Here is an 18,044-nt window from a genome sequence, read left to right as displayed (position 1 = left end):
AATCATGCCACTTGTCTTGGGCAGTCTTCTTGGAAAAGGATGAATCACTCTCTGGAGGTGTCTGTTCCTTTCCACTGACTATCAAGACAGTCTAGACAAATAACTTTCAGGTCACTGCAGTTAGGTGATATGAATCCCACTGAAGATACTTGAATATAAAGATACAATATTGTTTAATTCAATTTATGGATCTCAGTTCTAATCCAACATCTGTTTTAAACTCAGAAACACCCTCAAGCTATTAGTGTCGTTTGCCAGCAAGCGTTAGCACTAGCAACTAAAATTCTGCTGCACCATCCTACTTGTGTCATATTAGTATTGCAGCCTCTCCCAGAGATGTTATGTCTTCCCTGCCAAAACTGAGAGGTTTTTACAGTAGATAACTAATATATGCTATCCATCTTGCTATAAAACCCCAGGGGAACAAAGCAGAGTGATTTCTACTGCAGTGTAGCTAAACGAAGTCTCGCCCAGAGGTGGTGGATTAGGTTGATCATGTGTAGTTACACTGCAGTAAAAATGTCCTGTATTTCATCTTCACTAGGGCTTTAACGTGTTATAGCTTTTTATCTACCTCACTGTAAAAAAAACCCTGATGCTTCAGGCTGAAAGGACACAGCTTTATTTTCCAGAAAATATATATATATATATATATAAATAAATGTCTTATACACACACACACATATATATTTTATATATAAATTTCTTAATTTCCTAGAGTACAGATCAAGTTATAGCCAAATTGACACTAAATGTTGACTATTAAGCTGTAAGGAAATGAACAGAGCTTTGAAACCTGACATCACACAGGACAGCAAGTGACAAAACCCACAGTATCCAATTGAGCTACCTTCCCTGAAAGATACCCTGCCTACTTCTGGACAGCATTAGCACTCAGAGTTCCCAAAACTGAGAGCGTGCCTAAAGGCATTTTATGCAGAACTGTGAACTGTTCTCCATCATTTGTAACTACGTTAATATAGCAAAGCTTGTTCAATCTCTTATTTGCATTTTAAAGAATCTAATTAGTACTTTACCAAAAAGCAGTTCTCCTAGGTGTTCAAAATGCTCCCACTGCTTTTGTTTCACATTATAAACAAGATTCCTGAATGGAAAAGGAATTTGGTATTTGGGTGTAACTTGTAGGGAGCTTGATGGGATTGAAACACTAACCCTACAATTTACTAACAAAAATAGCCCACAAGCTAAACCATGCTGCAGCTCTACCACTGGGGAAGAAATATTCTCAGCAGACCGGTACATTACAATTCAATTTTGCCTGTTGGCTCAGTTCATTTGAAAACAAAATGAGAAGTTGAAATTCAGTGGCAGAAAGGGCTGATAACCTTTACAAACTTCCACAGAAGAAAGGATACACCAGTTCTTATCACCAAAGGATGAAGTAGGAAATGGTTATGTCATTTGAGTTTGAACTCCACTAATAACATGATTTCTTTTGCAGAGAGTCCATGCAAGGTTTACATGTATTAGAAACCTACTTACAGCTTCAGAATAAGTCCTTAGAAATTTAAACAACAAGCTTTGCTTCGGTCCTGGGCACAGGGATAAACAACACGGACTTCTAAAGACAGCTCAGCAAGACACAGAACTGGAAGCAATGGTTTCATCCCAGATCTTAAAAAACAGGTGGTCCTGCCCATTTTCTTTCAAGTGCAATGTTTCACCTAGATAAGCTAGGTCTGAGCATGGTTTTGTTTTTACAGTCCACTTCTGCCTGTGAAATTGTTTCCAAAATCAGTTTAACTTTCAAGTGATGTGAAGACCTTGACTCAATACCACAAAAGGTCACAAATTTTCCAGTGAAGCTATTTGATGAGAAAGTGGCCATTCACGCAGGCCAGAGTTTTTGTGCTAAACTTTTGCCCAAATGTCACAGGCAGCCTAGGACCAGCACCAACTGTGTCCCTCCTGCGAGACCCAGCGCCCTTCGTGGTACCTCCAAACTCCCTCATTACCTGGAATATTAGGATCTGCAGCTCTCATTGCAGTTATTCATCACAAGACTTTGAAGCTTGAATATATGGAGCCAGAAGAAGAAAAAAAAAAAACAAACACAAAACCAAAAACCAGCCCTGAAAGACCAAGCTCACCGTTGCTATAGGGGGTTGACAGAAACATTAATTTCATAAGAAGCTGCGGGATTCAGGAAACACACTGAGTTTCAGGAAAAGTATAATATGCTATGATGGGACCTTTAATGCATTGCATGGGGTTTTGCATGCTCCGACAAACATTCACACTTCTCTATCATTTGCATTAAATTCTACCAGCTCCATCAGCAGAACTGGGACTAAATCTCCATAGCACCTTTCCAGACTTGGCTTTCCCTATCCTAAATAGAAGTACATCCCCAAATCAAGGGAGAGCAGAGGAAATCTTTAATTTACAGGTGCACCTAACCAGGGCAGGTGATGGTCTAGCTCCATTTATAGCCTGCGCTGAAAGATACCATTAGATTTTTATGGGAATAGCCACATAAAGCATAAAAAAAAAAGGGCAGGCCTAGAACATTAAATAGGTGGTGTCCTTTCAGTTTGAAGACAGTTCAGGGGCTGTTAATGAAGGAGGAAGAAAGCCCTGACTGCACAAGAGCTGCTGAGGTTTAAAACATTTTAGCTTTGTGAAGAACATGGCAAGGGTTTTCTCCTCATCTCTCTGTTTTTCTTGGACAGAAAAGTCTGTAACTAAACCTGAAACCTCAGAGGTTTTTGTGTGCCTTGCCCCAGTCTTCTACTGAGTATCTGCCCAGCTTCAGAGGTTATTCTTTCTACTGAGTGTTCCTTATCAGTGCAGCAGAAAGCAAACACCAAGACAGTCAGTGCTGCCCCAAGGATGAGTCCTCTCTTTTACCCATCATTTGGACTCCACCGGAGCAGACAGAAAGCCTCCTTCTGATTGCAGCTGGATAAGTATTGGGCTCCACAGCCTAATCTTGAAAGTGCTGAGCACCCACAGCTCCTGAAAATCAATGAGGGCTGCAGGCAGTGTTAAAAAACAAGCTACTAATAACTTCAGCCCATGACAATATGTTCCAGCTTTTTGCCTGTTCCTATTTCTGTATTTCTGTTTCATTCCTACACTATTTAGAAATGGCTCCCATAGTCACCATATTTTTCCTCTTTTTGTTCTCTAAACGGCACATTACTTTTTCATAAGATGTAATTTCTCCTGCCACAGAGACTCATACTTTTCCTGATTGTCTCAATGTTTCTTTCTAATGTCTGGGACTTACTTTTATTTGTCATGAATCTAATCTTCTCTCTGCCTTTACAATTAGTTTTACTGTACATCAAACATTGTTCATGAAGATTTCTTGTCTGAAATGCAAGAAAAACTATTACAAGCTAGGGGAAATGTTATCATTCAGCTAGATTCTGTGATTTTGGACAAGACGTTTTTGGCAGTCTAGAGATTCATTGCTTTATGTAAAGTGATTGTCCATGTTTTATGATGCTACTATTTGTATGTAACTGTTAAAGAAAGAAACTGGAGATAAGAAAGGCAAGTGCAAAAAGTTTAATCGATCTCATTTTATTATACTTCTACCTTCAGAGTCCCATATTGAGGTTCCCAGCAGTCTGTACGAAGCTGCAGGTTTGAAAAAGACTCCTTTTCTCAGCTATATCAAAGAAGAGTAGAAGTAACACTATTTTCTGCCACAGACTTATTTCTACAGCTCTGTTGTTTGGATGACTGTTGGTTCATACCTTTGCTCCCTCAGCAAAAAGGAGAAATTGAGCCACAGCTGCTGCAAGGCTGAATTTCCTCCTCACCTGAAGGCAATGTCTAAGACATTGCTTTTTCCAATGTACAAAGGAATAAAAATAAATCAATAAATCACTTTCCAAAACTGTAAAAGAGCTAACATCCACTGTGGGGGAGAGAAGGTACCAGGGTGCAGGATCACAGAAATATCAAAGTGCTGCCTGGAGGGACTGACAGACAGCCTGTATCTAAGTGAAGGTAGTGTCTGTATCTAAGTGAAAGTGGTGGTCAGCTTGCTCATCCCACCTACCAGTGACTCCCAGCAAGATGCTCCCAGCTAGACACAGTGCATGTCCGAGGAGGGAGAGCTCTGTCATTACAGCTACATCCCAAAAAAACCAGAAGGTAACTCAGTAGTAAAGCAGGAATAATTCTGCATACTGAAAAGCATGTTTAAGGAAAATGGAACAGAATCATTAAGAGATCTGTCTGAAGTGGGATATTTTTGTTAAACATGCAGTTTATTCAAGGCAAGCAAGCTGTGCTGAAGCCTGGAAGTGGAGTCTGAATGGGAAGAATCTGCCTAGCAATCCACTTCGTGCACACTTAAACCAGAGCATAGCAGAGCACAGGCTCACATTTACAGTAGAGCACATGGAGGATTTTCCTCAGCTTTCTGAAGTCCTTAGCTAATGTTCATCAAGCTGATATGAACTAGCACTGTATCAAAGGATGCAATCCAGGTCTTCCATTCCTAGTCATTTGTTCTCACCTTGTGCCAGTTCCTCCCCTGGGACAGCAAATGTCCATGTGGCTGCATTGTGAACTAAATCTGAGTAAAAACTAATCCGGGAAAGAAAACAAGAACATTCATTGGCTCCCTGCTGTAGTTCATGGTGGGGCCACATAAATGCCTGTGCTGGCAGACGGGAGAAGGAAGTTAGGAAGACTGTCTTTTTTAGCAATGGGGCTGGCTTTAACTGGTCATAAAACAGCACTGTTGCTAATCTCAGAATAAACATATTCATTTCAGAGTCCCAGGCAAAATAGGAAGTTATTTAAATGATATGGAGATTACACAGTGGCAGAACAGAACTGTAGTCATGATCTGGAAAAACAGTCACTTCTACATGATCTGTGGAGGAACTGAGGAGCAACCAGCAGCCACTGTGTACTCCCTGAGCTCAAGGATTTCTGCCTGTCAGACACCAGCTCTGGAACTGTCTTGCTCTAAGCTGGTAATGACAGGACCAAGTAAAAAATCAAATCTGAGAGTTTCAGGCATTTGATTTGAAAATAAAAAATTTTGTAAGAGAAAAAGAATATCTTTGTTGTGCTTCCTGGAGCCATAATCCAAGATACCAGGCTGTCCTTCAAACCACCCAATGGCAGAAGAAAGTTGCGTAATGTCATCACCACTAAGCCCATCAAATATTTTATCTCCTCCTAGCATATCATCCATGACAAGTGAATTTTTTTCTTCTCTTTTAAGCAAAAGATAAATCAGCTGGAAATTCTGTCACGGGCCTTTTATGCAGGAAACTGCAGTTAGCCAGCAAATGTGGTGATGAAAGGAATCGCAATCCTGTCATCTGTGACATGAGAGATCGCTACAAGTTGGAGATGTTACAGAGTTTGAGAAAGCCACCACTGCAGCTGGGGGAGAAGAGCATCAAGAAGCAACAGAAGATATCAGAGGTGATATCAGCTGGGTCACTGCCTAGTTGCAGCTTTTAAAAAAGCAGCAGTTGTCTGCTGAGCTTTTAACAGACTTCCCAAACCATCTGGAAGTGACTGGATTTTCAAGCGAGCATCAAAATGTTAGTAGCTGCACTTAGCTTGGACATACTCTTAAGCAGCCAAATATGGAATATTCCACTAAGAATGCTGCCTGTGGCAGGTGCGATGTATACATGAGCTAGAAGCACAAGAGTTAGATTATCTTCATGGGACATATTGTGCTAATCAGACTTCAACCAGACTGTTAGACATCAGTTATTACTCCAAAACACCTCAACCTTCTCTGCATTCAACATGGAGTTGAGTGCTACAGGTTTTTCCAAGTAAATGTATAGGTCCACTTGTGGCATGTACCAAGTTCTGCCAGATGACAGGAAGCTATGTTCATAATGGTAAGAGGTCTCTGCAAGCCATCACAACAATGAAAAAGAGCTCTTGCAATAAGACCAAGCAAGACTTGGAACTACTGCTAAGCTGAACTTTTGAAGAATTCAAATAAAGTCATACTACAACTATGAAAGTAAAACCAATCTACAAATTCCCAAGTCCACAAATTCTGCTCAACCATCTAAAAGAATTAAAACTACTACCACAACTGAGTCCATTAAAATACTTTAGGATTCTCACTCCTGCCAGCTTGTCGAGTTCCACCTCCTTTCCTATTCCATGATGTCTAATGAGAAGCTATCTAGAAATGAATGTTTTTACAGTGAAATCTCAGAGCTCAACAGGAAGTATAAAATGGCGGTCAACAGTTAGGCAAATACTATTAGGTGCTGATGTATTCAGATATTTCAGTACTCATGTGAGATTTGATTATATTGATAAGTCTCTTAGGAGCTGTAAGTCAAGATACGTCAATTCAGATGCCTACCCTTTGTCATGGTCTCTGTGCATGAGATATTTTTAACATTGAAGGCCAAGAAGAAACAGCTTGCTGTTCTTCTGTGAACATACCATGAACCCGAGCAAAGCTGACTTCAAAAAAAGACATTTCTGAAGCCTTTAGACTATTATTTTGAATGGTGTTCAAGCCTTCCTTGAAGGCTGGAAGTCCTTTTGCATCAGAACAGTGGTAGCATAAGACTTATATTTTATGCACTGCATACACAAGCCAAAGTCAACAGAGACATCTACAAATAGAAAAATAAATGTTGTCAATCATCTGTACATATGACTTCTTTTGATATTTTATCACAGGCCTCACTATATCAACTGAAATCAATGACAAACCATTGGTACCAACCAGTCATTGAAACATTTCAGCTTCATCATCTTGTTTTTGCAAAGCATTTGAGATTCATATGACATAGTCCTTTGGTCTTCCACACGTTTGCAGAGGAACTCATCATGGCAAGGAGCTCATCAAGCTCGCAGACAACTAAAAACTGTTGGTAGAAAGGGCTACATTATACACGAAAGTCACTACTGGACATAGACCAATGTCGAGCACACTACTCCTGTAGTACTTCCTTAGAGAACATATGCTTGTGTTTCTCCTATTACTAGCTGTAGAAAAAAAAAAAAAAAAAAAACAACCAAATCTCAGCAGAGACTGTACCTCTAAAGCCAAATTTATTTTCAAGCTGTGAAATCTGACTTTTGCAGTAAAGCAGAGGCTTAGTAATTGCACATATACTCCGTGTAATCCAAGGGTGCCAAGTCACAGGCTTCTGCTTCATGGAACCAGTAAAGAGTGACAAATTGGAGCATGTTTTTGCTCAGCTTTGCAAACTGTATCTTATCACCTGCCTGGCTTAATGATAACAGAATAAACTCAAATATTACAGCATCCAAGGCACTGCAATCAGTGTTTTTAAGAAACAATTACCTCTGAGCAGGTACGGGTGTTTTAGGACACCATTGCAACCTCTCCCCCCATTGAGGCTTAAATGTCAGGTGACAGTGTTAAACTCCAGTGCTACCAGATTCAGGTTGACAACTTTGTACATGCACTAACTTATCAAATCCAGCTTTAAATTAAATCTGGGTTGAAACTGAAGAAATTGGCTCTCTTTGACAAGCATAAACCTACTATTTACCTACCAGAAGCAGATGCTAGTATATTTTTAAATATTCCATAGCTGCCTGTTGTTATCTCTACAACGTTTAAGCAGAAACCCTATTTAGGAAGCATGTAGCATCTCTGGAATTTTTAGCAGAATGCATCTCTCCTGCTTTCCTGTGAAAGCATCACCCATTTTTGCCTGCTAACTATAGTCCAGAATGTAATGGAGATGTTTGGCAAAAATATCTCCCACTGCCACAATGTCCAACTGAGCAGACATGTTATTTTTCGATTCTGCTATGCTTACTTCCACAAGATCAAATGAGAGCTAAAAAGCTATTAATGCACTTAATGACATGTTCTTAGCAATAAATTCAGTCAAATATAGCAAGACAGAATGACTGAGTCTAGGACAGAGTTGTGAGACCAGAGACAAGTGATTCTGAACAGCTGCTGGCATGAAATTCAGTATTTGCCACACTGCAAAACTCTTCACATTTCAGTAGTACGGCAGTACAAGGACTGGAAGACTCATCATTGGTCAGCGCAACAAAAAAACTTTCTACCATTTCCGATCTTTGATACATGTGTCTCCCAGGAGCTCACAAAGGATTATGTCTATTAAAACACTACCTTGGCTGTGGCAATATATGTTTTTGTCTTGGAATGTGCACAAACTAAACAGCAGTTTGGCATGTGTCCTTGTCACGTCCTCCACCCACTCAGTGGTTTGTATGTTCCTGTTTTATGCAGTGCTGTCATATTAAAATTACAGAAAGTAAACTACAACAGCTATTAAAAGTTTTACCTTCTAAATATGTGTAAGGCATAGCCCTTATAGTGAACTCCTTTCCTGTTCCTACTGTGTAAACATGAAATTTGAAAGTGGCACAAGCACTAGAAAACACTTGGTCCTGTTCTCTGCCAGCCCTTTCCCACCTCCCAAAGCAGTTCCATCATCACATATGCAGATAACAAAAGTTAGCTGATCTCTGCATTAATACTACTGCTGATGGTGCTCTCACTGTCTCGTCCTGTATTTTAACAGTCAGCTTCATTGACAGCAAGAATTTCTTGTTTGTTTAGATCTGAGCTAAACATCATGCCTATTAAAAACATTTTGTATGCAAAGCAATAAATTAAATAAATATGACAAGACTGCCAAAGAGCAGTTTTCCTGCTTTAAATCTAAGTAGAACAGACTTGGGGAAGATATGTAACATCCTTCCTAGCAGAAAAGACTGGTGTACAGAGGAAGAGAATAAACTCTTTTTGATATCCAGTGAAAACAGGACAAAAATGGGCTCCAACTGCAGTGAGAGGGACTGAGGCCAGACACTGAGAAGAAGTTGTCCCCCATCAAGGCTGGAGTGAAGGATCTAGGGATGTTACAGCATCTCAATGGAGGCCTTGGATCTAAAGAACACTGTCCAGGAACATCTATGGCAGACCTATCTTCTGTAATTGCTGTTGCTGTGGAAATCAGTCCGTTGCACCTGTTTTTGCTGCCTTGGTTGACCACCTCTCTTTCTATCCTGCATCCACTTCTTCAAATCCACCTGCATTCACTGTGTCCCATGTACCTGGATACTCAATTCCCCTTGTCACTCTTAACTTCCTTACATCTCATTATTCTGCCTGAGTGATCCTCAATATGTGCACATTATCTACTCGATGTTTGTTCAGCTAATTCCCTTCTCTCTGCTCCCTTCCTTATTAATGTTCATTGATGGTAATCTGATTCCCTTTGTTCTAACATGGAAACCAATCCATTTAGTAGCCTGTATTCCCCTTAAAACTTCCCTGTATCTAATGAAACAAAACTCTTCCCTTTCATTTACTCTTTTAGAGTCTTCATTTCTCCCCACCGAACCCACTAGTGCAGGTGGAAGGAAACACCTTGGAGAGTGACTGCTGTCACACTCAGGACGAAGGATGCTCCCAGTAATCCTTTGTGATCTAATGAGGAGTGGTATGCACATGTGTGGACATAGTACGGGGTCAGAAAGCCACAGACAAATCGCATTAGACTGACAGATGGGTAAATGATTTTTTGAGAAGGTGACAAACACAGACACAGGTGAAAAGTACTGAAAACACTTGCTTTAGAAAAGGAACGTAATAGAATTTCAGAGGAAAATCACATTTTGGGAGTTCAGCAGCTGCAGTAGGAAGTTGTTTGAGTTGGTTGAGTGTGCCCACCAGAAGGGTTTACCCTTTATTCTGCCTCAGTTCCATGTATGATTACAGAAGATTCTCGGGCAAAAAGACTCAGCTCCTTCAGTCTGCATAGTTTACAGTCAATATCCACCATGACTTTCACTTGTATTGGGATTACACTAACCATATCCACTTTTATTCAGGCTGCAAAAAAGCAATCACACCTAGATACTGTTGTGCAATGTCAACTGATTTATGCCTGCTTGTGCTAGTCGCTCTTTAAGAAACATACAAAAGCCCAGAACACTGTGTTAGCACTTTTTTCTTGCAAATGGAGGTCATAGAGAGCGATAAAAGAGCCTCACAACACCACCTACAAGGCCTGTTTTTTTTTTTTTTTCAGGCAACCTTTTGTTACCTGATCTCTTCTCCCTGGTATCCAGTGACAGGACGTGTGGGAATGGTTCAAAGCTGCACCAGGGGAGGTTAAGACTGGACATTAGGAAGCCTTTCTTCACCAAGAGAGTGGTCAAGCAGTGGAACAGGCTTCCTAGAGAGGTGGCCAATGCCCCAAGCCTGTCAGTGTCTAAGAGGCTTTTGAACAATGGCCTTAATAACATGCTTTAACTTTTGGTCAGCCCTGAAGTGGTCAAGCAGTTGGATTAGATGAGCGTTGTAGGTCCCTTCCAACTGAAGCATTCTATTCTATTCTATTCTATTCTATTCTATTCTATTCTATTCTATTCTATTCTATTCTATTCTATTCTGACAGTAACACAAGGTCCTGACCTGCAGACCTGGTCATTGTAACTCTGCAACATGTTACAGCGTGGAGTCATCTGTTGTCTTTCAAGTTCAGACCTAGGAACCAGAGCAGTGTCTCATTATTTTGACCCATAGAACTCACAGTAACCACAACACACACTGCAAAAAGCAGCAAAACCAGGTAACTTTTATGTATTCACCAAGAACGAGAGAGTGATTTTTCAGTGGGGGAAGGAGAAAGGGATATGTGATTGCTGGTCCCATTAAAGAGCTAGTTGATACCAGCCATGATGCCATTACAGTCCTCTTCACCAGGGTGCTGGAAGTTCAAAGACAATTTATTCTGTGTGAATTTCACACACTGTTCTCCATTAAAAGTCACTGAAAACACCACCAAGGTTTATGTGGTTGATAGCCAGAGCACTAGTGAACACCAATTGTCAGTAGAGTTGGGATGCTGAAAGGCAGAGAAGCACAAGAATCCTTTTGCAGCATCCATAGCACTCTTTACACATTCTGATGCCAGAAAATAAGGGGAAATAAATAAATATGGGTATAAATATGATGTCACCCTTCATATTCAGTAGTCCAAAATATTATAAAATAACTGAACTATATCAGAACCAAAAGGGAGTTCACTTTTTGGTCTCTAGTTGACCATTAGAAGCTGACCTATAGTTAATGTTGACTTGGGCAGAAGAACCCAGAAGTAATCACTTCATAACACTCCAGGCTGTAAAATGACTTCTTACAGAGTGGAACAGAGTGGAAGACACTGAAATAAAGAATTATCAGCATAGAATTATAAGCATGAAAGAAAACAATCACAGCTTTTCATACCTATATGCTAACTGAACCTATTATAATTCTAATTCTGTAGAAGAACTGGGAGCTCTACTTACTTTCACAGAGACGTCTTCTCAGCTTCCCCCGAATTTTATCAATGGCATTGTAATCAGAGACATGAAACACATGAGCAGACTTGGGTTCTGAAGCAATCTCATCGAGTTCCTCTTTTAAGGCTTCACCAACACCCACAGCAAAGATCCTAATCCCAGCCTGATGGGCTGCAGTGGCTGGATCCAAGACATAATCCTGGCTCCTTCCATCAGTCAGAAGAATAGCCACTTTTTTAACAGTTCGATCACTAAGTCTCCCACCAGCTTCTTTGGAAAAACTGTAGGTGTTGATGTACCTGAGAGCATCTCCAGTGTTTGTGTTACCCCCGTAATACTTAATTTTTCGTGCAGCCTCTTTGATTTCCTCACGGGTTTTGTACTTTCCCAGGTCAAACTCTGTGGTTGGATGATCACTGTATCGCACCACACCTACACGGGTTTTGTCTGGGCCAATCTCAAAAGTTTCCACCAAATTAGACACCCACTGTCGAACTTTCTCAAAATCTTCTTTTCCGACACTGGAAGAGGCATCCAAGATGAAGACAAGGTCATAGTGAACATTCTTGCAACCTGCAAAAGTGGCAGAAAGTATCACTAAGGGAAACTGAAAGACGAGTATCAGATATACTAAATATTCCCTAGGCATAGCTCTCTAGGGAGCAATTTCATGAAGGCAGCAAACCCTCTCCCTATCCTGCAGAGAAAGTGCAGATTCTCAGCCTTTCTTCCTTGTGATTCACCTCATCTGTTTCAGGACATCTACAGTAGCACACACTTCGCTTTGAAATGCAAACCCTTTCTCTTCCTTCACTACTAACTGCCTCTGCTCAATCTTTCACCTACACCACCTGCATGCATATGAAGCTATTTTTCTCAAACTTCATTGCAGTGCCTTTGCTCAGGTAATGCTCTAAAATGACCTTGTCAGATCAAGAGACCTGCTCTGACCTTGCCTATACCAATCCTGACCATGAGTAGTGAAGCTTTCATGTTCCCTCTTGCATTAACATTATGATTTATTTATGCTTAGCTAGAAGCAGTTCTTTTGCTCAGCATCGTATCTTGGTGAAGCAAGTTTATAACAAGATTATTTTGATTTTGAGGCTCTCTGCCATTGACTATTGACTAAAGGATGACTCACTGAATACTGGGATGGCTTCCTTGACAACAAAGGGCAGTTGCTTTGTAAAGGAAAAGTTCACTTATCCCCACAACCACCCTTTTGGCTCCAGACATGATATTTCTAAACTGAGGCCTGTGTAATCCAGAAGGCAAACGTATTTTAATTGCAGCTTGCTTGCCTTATGAAGCCAGACTGGTCATATATTTGTCTGCTGCTTGCCAAGGAAGTAGATCTCCCAGGAGATGTTTTCTAGCTTTTTCTGAATATATGCAAGCCAAGACGCAGTATATTCATAAGTGTTCCACAGATGTCAAAGTTTTATCAACATACTGCCCCAACTGGACAAAATGTATATAAATATACATATGTTTATTTAATTCACTATTATAGACTATAGTCCCTAATGAATTATGAGTTTCAAGATTGAAAGCTGCTCTACAAAGTCAATTTATCTATGATCACAACCACCAACAACTCTTTCTCCAGTAGTTCTTGTCTCACATTGTCTCACAAAGTACAGCTGCTCTCACCCACTGAGAGCAGATCTGTTCTGTTGACTCCTCTTTCACTGCACTGATTCCCCCAGCTGTTTCCACTACAACCATGTTAATAACCTCCTCTGGGCTCTGGCCTGGACTGACCAAGCTACCTCCCTCGGTCAGAAAATCTGAGAGTATTTCTGAGAATACATAACTCCAGGGTATGCCCACCGAGGACAGTTTAACTGTCCATACATTAAAAAGTGACATTCCAACTGTACTTTTTGCATGTTTTCACATGAAACTAGTTTCAGCCAGGTCCCAGCAACTAAATGTCCATCAGTGACTAGACCTTGGACCTGCCTCACCTCAGTGGACTTGCCTGGAGAATGGCTGACCCTGGCTGCTGCCTTTAGACCTGATCCAGACCTTGACTTGCTGACTCATGTTCCTGGCTTGATCTTGGATCTGCTTCATCACTATGAGGTTGTCTGGGAATTTGGATTGTTTATTGAGCCTGGCTGCCATCCCCCAGCCTTCCCTGCTCCCTGGCTTGGGGTGGTAGGACAGGCTGTGGCTGGTGAGACCCTGTCCTGTCAGCCCAGGGAGACCCCCAGATCCTGGCTCCCCATCTCTTAGGAAGTAGTCTGTCCTGCTGCACTCCTGACCAGAGCTAAAGCACTGATGTAAATACACCCAATGTAGATGTTAGCTGAGGACTAGGATGTTTTCCCCTGGAACATACCAAGGAGCATAGAGGTATCACACACAGTTCATCCAGTCAAGCACTTGCTTGACAGCAAGCTCACTGAACAGAAATACGAATCATGCTACCCAAAGGTGGGGGGAATGATGCTGTTGCCATATTTCCTCACTGAGTTCCAGCATTTGAGCCTACAGGAAGGTCACAAAGTCTTCTCCCACACCCAAATTTGACCTTACGGTTCATAAATTAGCTCTGGTGCTTTTGATCATCCTGGGGCTGTGTACCTGCCCTGTAGAGGACAGGAATCCCAGAACAGCCCACTGCACTGCAAAGGAGAGTGTGGGTGGCTCAGCCACATGAAGAAGACTTGCCTTCAAATAAGAGTAAAAGCATTATAGGTAGGCATTGTAACGCTGTAGGGCAATGCTCATGGTATTGCATGATGGCCATGAGGGTGGCTGAATACACAGCCGGTGTGTTGCGAGTGACGATGAAAAATGACCATCATCTGTTGCTGTGTTAGCTTCCATAGCAGGGTACATCCCAGAGACCTGACCCAAGCGCTGCTGTTCCTTCAGTGTCTATGGGAACAATCTATGGACATAGGATTGGGATCACATTGGGAGCAACCCATCCACACGTGATCACGTTGGAAACAGCCTGTCTGCATTGGATCATGTTTTGCGACGGCATTTTGTGAGCGAGGGAACACTTGTCTCTAACCACAGAGCAAGAAAGGTCTGGCTGGAAACACACAGTAACTCTCTCAAAGGTAATCAGAGTGTGGAGCTGACTGAATATATCATTTTGTATTATCAGATGGAAGATACATTACATCTGTGTATATCGGCTAGACTGCCAAGTGTAGTTCTGTTTGATTTTTGCAGAATATAAAGGATATAATATATAACAGTAAAGGGTAAGCAAGAAATCTCCACTCTGCCCCCCAATTCATTATTATATTAATCTATTCTGTCTAAAAGAATATTAATTAAGTGAGACTAACCAGGGAATATAAAGGTTTAAGTACAAAACCCACAAGGTACAGACCTTCCTGTTGCTTATTTTAATGACTCTCAGCAGGTGAGATGACTGCAATTAAAAAAACAAACAGAACAGACAGAATGAATCCTGTTGGTGTTGAAGGGCAATGAGCCTTAAAACAAGGGGGGGGCTTAAGGTTTAAAAAGTGATGCCTATTGAGGCAGTATGTAGAGAAGAAAAAGATGGTCTTTCAGGATCATTTTCTTAGAGTCAGTGATTCTTTGCTTAAAGACCTAATGGCACTGAGATGAAATGCTGCAGAAAAGCTTTTAGTAAATATTAATCTGCATTTTTAACATAGTAATGTCCACTTCTGGACAAAATTGATTGTTTTCCAAGAACGCTATAATAATATTGTTTACTGGCAGAAACAGCTCATGTTAAGGGAATATGGGAGATAATTCATAGAAAGTGAACTTTCAGTTCTCTAATTACAGGAATACTCTCTGGAAGCATAATTCCAGGAGTTGTATTCATCCTCTCAGACACTGAGTCAACTCTTTTGCAATATTGCCATTAAAAATAGTTCACAAACAAGCCATGAGCGCAAAATTATTTAAAGTAATCACAGAATGAACATATAAATGGTATCACCATACCCTTCCTGTGACTGATCCACAGGCAGAAAAAAAGATGAGATTTCACTTTGTTTTGTTACTAAGTGCTTATTCCTGTTAAACTTCACTCAAAAGCCTTATACAGATCACATAGCAAAACTGTAAAGCAGCTATTGCTTAGACTGAGAGAAGGTCTAAAAAATCCTTGTTTTTCTTATAAATTACCCAACGCTACAGAATAGCATCTTTCCTAGAAAGAGACAGAAAGCCTCCATCTTAAAGTACTTTTGGGCTTTTATACCAGTAAAATGCATAGGTCTACAATTGTTTTCTATCCCTGAGGTATAGCATCATTCACAGCCAGATAACTCGACTCTTCCTACTCCCCCCAAAAAAACCAACGTGTCCTTGTCAAGACTGCCTATAGGAACAGTCCCTCAGCTGCACCATCCTCTAATGCATTCAGTGGCATTTGGGAGATAGCGCTCATCAGTGCAGGCCAAAAGCCATGCCAGGTACCATGCTAGCAACTAGGCAGTATGAACCAAGAGAGGCTATGAACAGTGCCCTGGCCCTGTTTAGCTGACTAGGAAAGTCCTAGCCAGACAGAAGATTCACCAGATCCAATCTGAAACCCACTGAAGGCAATGGTAGAAGTGATCTCCGTGCCAGTGTGGGACAGATGAAGCATATCCAGAGTAAACTGCATGCTGCTCCCCTTGCTCTGGGTAGTTGAGCTAACCTTTCTAAGCCTGCAGCAAAACCAGGGACCCTAGGTAAATCATAACCTTGATCCCTGAGCTATCTCCAACCCTGAGGTCTATTTTATGTCTTTTCAGCAGTAAATGTCTTGCTTGGGTTTTATATTGTTTTCCTCTCAGCAACGATAGCTTCTCAGCCATGTAAAAGCCCCAGCAGCTACTTAGCATGAGGCAGCAAGCTGAACAGTGCGTACCTGCTCTCTGTGCATCAATTCTCTCCCCGCTGAACACGAATGTGAGAAGAACGAGGAGATGGGGCACACAGCATCTTCCCATTACGGACATATCTCCTTTCTCACATCAGCTTGTCTTTTTGCCGTGGTGAGAAGCTTGCTAGAAATCCAATCTGTAGCCTAAAATAAAGAGCAAGTGTTATCTCATAGAAACACAAACAGAAGTAATAATGCAAGTCATGAGAGCAACGTTTTGGGGAGTTGTCTCTTCTGCCTGCCATTTTACTTGACTAGGCACAAACTGCTCAGACAAAGAGGCAGGAGTTCACCTACTTTTCAAAAGCTATAGCCTTTCACTGGCTCTATTCAGTGTTCAGCAGCCTGAATGGAAAAAGGAGAGAGATTACCAGATTATTATACTTTAATTGAGCCCACTGCCAACTACACAATCAATGCACTGGAGTGGAAACCATTCCTGACCCGGCCCTCCCACACATTCATCATTAGGAGATACACAACGCAGAGCCGAGATACAAACCACTGCAAATCACACACAACCAGTTGCCACTTCACCCACTGCTGCTTTCAGTTCCTGAGCCTCAGAAACGTGGCTGTTATCATATATGTATTTGTTGCCATCAGTCCTTCTCTATAGGAGTAATTCAGCAGCTTCAAAACACATCTTTCAACTGTTTGGTTTAAAGGAGTGCAAAAGCTCAAGTGGATGATCTTCAGTTTAAGGTCATTGGTTTGAATTTACCTTGACTGAAGTCCCTGAAGCCAGCTGGCACTGTAACAAGCCAGGCAAAGTGGCTGGGATGTTAAAAGTCTAGCTATGTTTTCTAACACTAGATCAACTTTTCATTTTTCAATTTTATGATTTACTTATTGCTGTTGTTTTATTATTTTTTATCAGATCATAAAATCATTGCAGTTCTATCTACTGTGTACACACACACACAGGAGAAAGCAGTTTCCACTCTGTAGCTCTTACTGCCTAAGGAATGATTCTGGAAAACTTTCTCCCAGCTCCTGAATCCATCTTTTCCTCTTTAATGCAGAGATTTCTTTGTCCATTTTCTTAGGGAATTTCTGCTTTCTCTGTCTTTTAACGTGCACATCAGCTTCTCGCTGTTGATAGCTGGGTAAAAGAGGCATGAAGGGGACACTTCATGTTGCAGATCATTTCTGCAGAGTCGATGATGCATTTTAGGATATTTCTTTTCAAAGCAATAGGGTTCTGTGGGAATCACAGATGAAAAGAATGGTGGTGTCAACATTAGATCAACATTGGTTTTGAACAGTCAAATGTTGGGGCTATCTCTACCCTGTATCTCAGAAATAAAGTGTACATCGTTCTGGTTCGTGAAATAAAAAAAGAGGAAAATCTTATGTAGTTGTTGAGGCATAGATGTAAATCCTTATTCCCAGGACAAAATACAGGCTCCTGTATTTTCAAAAGTCCGTATCATATGCAGACAAGGAGAAAAGCAATATATCTATAATAAACCCTGCACATTGCAAATAAAATTTGGAAGTATCTGCCAGCAGTGGAACATAAATGCAAGAAAGAATTAAAAAAAAAAAAAAAAAAAAAAAGAAAAGAAAACAAAGCATGCTTATTCAAGTACCATCCCTAAATCCAAAGAGCACAAGCGGGTGCTGTAGTTTACACCTCAGCCAGACGGTGTCCCTACGAGACAGCGAGGTGCTCAGGTTTGAGCGAGCTGGAAAAGGTTACAGGGTAAAAAGGGCATGAAAATATCACCGTGCCCTATAGTAGTTAGAATTTCCTTTTAAATAAGTACATTACTGAAATACCGATCAGGCAGCCGCCTGCAGAGGGATCAGGACAAACATGCCTTTAAAATAGCTACGGCAGCCTTCAGCCTAAGGTTTTTCC

The 18,044-nt window shown here is 41.0% G+C and overlaps 1 protein-coding gene across 1 annotated transcript in view; it reads right to left on the bottom strand.

Annotated features, from left to right (window-relative positions):
* COL22A1 (collagen type XXII alpha 1 chain) overlaps positions 1–18,044 on the bottom strand; it is a 226,528-nt gene that overhangs the window by 190,210 nt on the left and 18,274 nt on the right. Inside the window, exons 2-4 of the mRNA XM_087734610.1 lie at positions 16,475–16,522; positions 16,163–16,321; positions 11,302–11,868 (exon numbers count right to left, since the gene is read on the bottom strand). Of these exons, the coding sequence (XP_087590736.1) occupies positions 11,302–11,868; positions 16,163–16,253 (658 nt within the window). The 5' untranslated portion in view covers positions 16,254–16,321; positions 16,475–16,522. The remainder of the gene's footprint in view (positions 1–11,301; positions 11,869–16,162; positions 16,322–16,474; positions 16,523–18,044) is intronic.

Source organism: Nipponia nippon, unplaced genomic scaffold (genome assembly GCF_047370975.1).
Source record: "Nipponia nippon isolate SJK-2023a ecotype South Korea unplaced genomic scaffold, ASM4737097v1 scaffold_1, whole genome shotgun sequence".
NCBI classification, from domain to species: Eukaryota; Metazoa; Chordata; class Aves; order Pelecaniformes; family Threskiornithidae; genus Nipponia; species Nipponia nippon.
Note: the sequence above shows the minus strand (reverse complement) of the source record. Positions and strands in the feature narration are given on the sequence as shown.